This window comes from Ciona intestinalis, unplaced genomic scaffold (genome assembly GCF_000224145.3).
Source record: "Ciona intestinalis unplaced genomic scaffold, KH HT001024.1, whole genome shotgun sequence".
Lineage (NCBI taxonomy): Eukaryota > Metazoa > Chordata > Ascidiacea > Phlebobranchia > Cionidae > Ciona > Ciona intestinalis.
In genome coordinates, this window is record NW_004191345.1 from 1 (window position 1) to 3,060 (window position 3,060).

General features: G+C 33.2%; 1 protein-coding gene across 1 annotated transcript; it reads right to left on the reverse strand.

The window, feature by feature from the left end:
* Positions 1-199: 199 nt before the first annotated feature.
* LOC101242444 lies at positions 200-3,010 on the reverse strand (the record flags this gene model as incomplete). The annotated part of the gene is made up of 13 exons (XM_018816872.2): positions 2,894-3,010; positions 2,636-2,751; positions 2,424-2,573; positions 2,266-2,372; positions 1,984-2,204; positions 1,762-1,874; positions 1,624-1,710; positions 1,259-1,554; positions 1,007-1,192; positions 848-954; positions 672-780; positions 422-613; positions 200-361 (listed from the first exon to the last, which is right to left on the reverse strand). Coding segments are annotated over exons 1-13 (1,905 nt in total), but the record flags the coding sequence as incomplete, so codon positions are not given.
* Between the last annotated feature and the right edge of the window lie 50 nt (positions 3,011-3,060).

The window sequence follows — 3,060 nt, forward strand, 5'->3', positions numbered from 1 at the left end:
ATAGCACTATTGATTACTGCAGTGACGGAGAATACTAGTATATAAACTGAATTAACATTTATTAAGTTTAATGAACTAAACGATGGATATCTATGTAACAAAACAATAACCAATAAACAAAAACGCTAGAGGCAGAACGAAGTAGCCAGTAAAACTCTACCACACTACAATACATAAAAAATTTCAGAAATTATTTTACTTTCTTGAAAGGAACATGGGAAACTTCTGTCCAAGCATTTGTGGATCCATATGTAGTGTTACCATTTTTTACTTTTTTTATAATTTTCCTTTGGACAATATGCTGCACTCCATATGCAACTTGCGCTGCATCAGGGTTTTGAGAAAATCTTCCAAATTGCCGCTAAAATTTCACAATATTGTTAGCCTATAAGTATAATAACTATAGTAATCTCATACTTACTAAGTTTCCGAAAAACGCTTCCAATACATCTTGGGATATTGTACCGAAGCACACATATCTCATACCATCCAGATCCAACAACCTTTTTGCAAGCTGAATAAAGTTATTGGTGGTGAACAAGAGTCCTTCCATTGTGGGCATTGGCAGAAGTCTTTTGTCACTCTCTTTTTTGTGATTGTTTCTAACATCTTGCTAAAATAGCGAATTTAGTTATGTTTTGGTTATATCAGTTGTTGCGAATAAAACACACCAGCCACATTTTTATTTTGGGTAGAAATTCATCTCGCAACCAAGTAATCCGCTCATCATCCATACTGTCCACTGGGTTATTGGCTTTACAGGTCATTATTTCATACCATCTACAAAACGAAAATCAAAATTTTACATAGATTTGTCACTTAAACCATAATTTAATAATTACCTTACCTATCAAACAGTAAAATAAATTCTGCAGTTGCTTCCGCACCATTTATCATGCGCAATGATCTCCCCACTTTCCACGAAATTGTGTCTCGGGCCAAGTTTACTTTCATCTAAATTAAAAACAGTAAATTGTTGCTTGTTTCTAACTTTAAACACACTAACCTTAGAAAAATTGTTCAATGACATATGTGCTTGTGTAAGCCGAGTCCAGCGTGTGAAAGGAAGAGACTTTTCCAATGAATAAAGATCCGAAATATGCTTCCAAATTATTTCTCTTCCACATTCACCATTTATGTTTAACAATCTCTTTCCGCTCCAACCGGATGAGAGCAATCCATTCCGAACAGTCTAAATATGGCAAATGAAAATAAGAACAAAAATTATGGTTATTATGAGAAATGTCAATTCACACACCTTCAATAAATGTTGAACGTCAGAACAGAGATAAATTGGGTTGTTGATATTATATGGGTTTGGTGCAGAAAAAACTCCTTGCAAGGGGATGTTCTTTTTTCCAGATAACTGCTTAAAGAATTTTCTATTCGTGGCTGCACCATCAGCCACTACAGCATGGACATGAATGTTTCTTTTTTCCAATTCATACAAGATTTTCCAGAATTTTAATGAAATTTGACAGGCTGGTGTGCTCTTTGTGGGATACCAGGCAAGCGGTATACTTACCTCTTTTTTAAATGATCGAACATAGAAAACTAAAAAATAATTTTATTTAAAATGTTATTAAAAACCCTATTATCATTAATAAAGAAAATAACACATACCAATAATATGGGTTGCAATTTCATTTGTTTCCCACCCCAAAACAAACCCAGATATTTCTCCATTTTGATATACTAGATTCTCGCGAACTGAAAATAATAAATAAATACAAACTGTCAGTACCAATCAAATTTACTAACTTTTCATTTCATCCACTGTGATGTACACTGGAAGTGATTCATTCTCTTCCATTATTCGATCCAATTCCTCAAGAGCCATTTCATTTATTCCGGGCGTAGCTTTAAAGTTATTTCTAAAGAATAAAAAAACATTAGTATTACTAGTACACCTAGTGTCCTAGTAGTATACCAGTGTCACATACATTATTAATGGATAGTAACTTATCCATGAATTCAGTTTACCTGTACTTTGAAATTGTGGCTGGAGAAGGTAAAAATAATACATCACTGTTACGAATATGATGATAAGCAGCCGGAGACCGTGCATATAATTCAATAGACCAGCGTATCATGTCAGGGTGAAATTTTCTTCCTTTGGGGTCCACTTTGGCATTCTTGATCTGTTCTTGAAAAAACAATATTTGCCATTCATTGAGAGTTGAAACATCCCTCCCAAAAAGCTTCTATAATATAAAAAATGTTAGACTTACTTAGATGCTGTGAACTGAGTTTATTAATGCTCACCATCATGGTTTTATCACCCACTGTAGAAGTAGAACATGGAACATCCTCGGAACTTTTGGTGGCTTGATTGTTTATGATTTCACATTCAACACAACAGCCTGCAGGATCTAAATACAAACGTCTGTAATACCACACAATCATATCTACAAAAAACCTACTTGAACAAATGACATGGCATTTATTAGGTCTGAAGTATGAATACTTTTTACATATTTGATCTTTTTTTTCATCCCAATAATAGGCACAATGATTTTTGAAACATCCTTGATTTTCAACTCCTTTACAGATGCTGATGTTGTCAAAGACAGCTGAAAAGTATTTATACCAAGTTAACCAAGCAAATTCAAACTACAGAACTATGAATACATACACAGAATATTAATGCAGGAGTTCATTTTAAAATTCACCAAAGGCCACCTTCTTTGCTTTATTTTCCAACCAGCAACGTATAATTGTTCCATTTGAAGGTCATTGTTAATGACAATCCTAAAAGTAGTTTAATTAAAAAATGAATGAACGATGCTGCATAATAACTTGTCAAGTTTGATATATGTTGTCACTAACTGTCACAGTGCTGTTGAATATACTGCATTAAACTGGACTAGCATGAATTATTACAATATCCTACTTGATATTGGGAATCAAGTTTTCTTCTTCATCTTGCTTTTCAATGACAAAGCTGTTCATACGAAAGTAGTAAATCCAATTCACTAAAAAAAAAATTTTTTCTGAATATATATATGGTTTTCTGTGTATAATCAGATTTTTCGGATTATATGGTTTTCTGGCTAAACA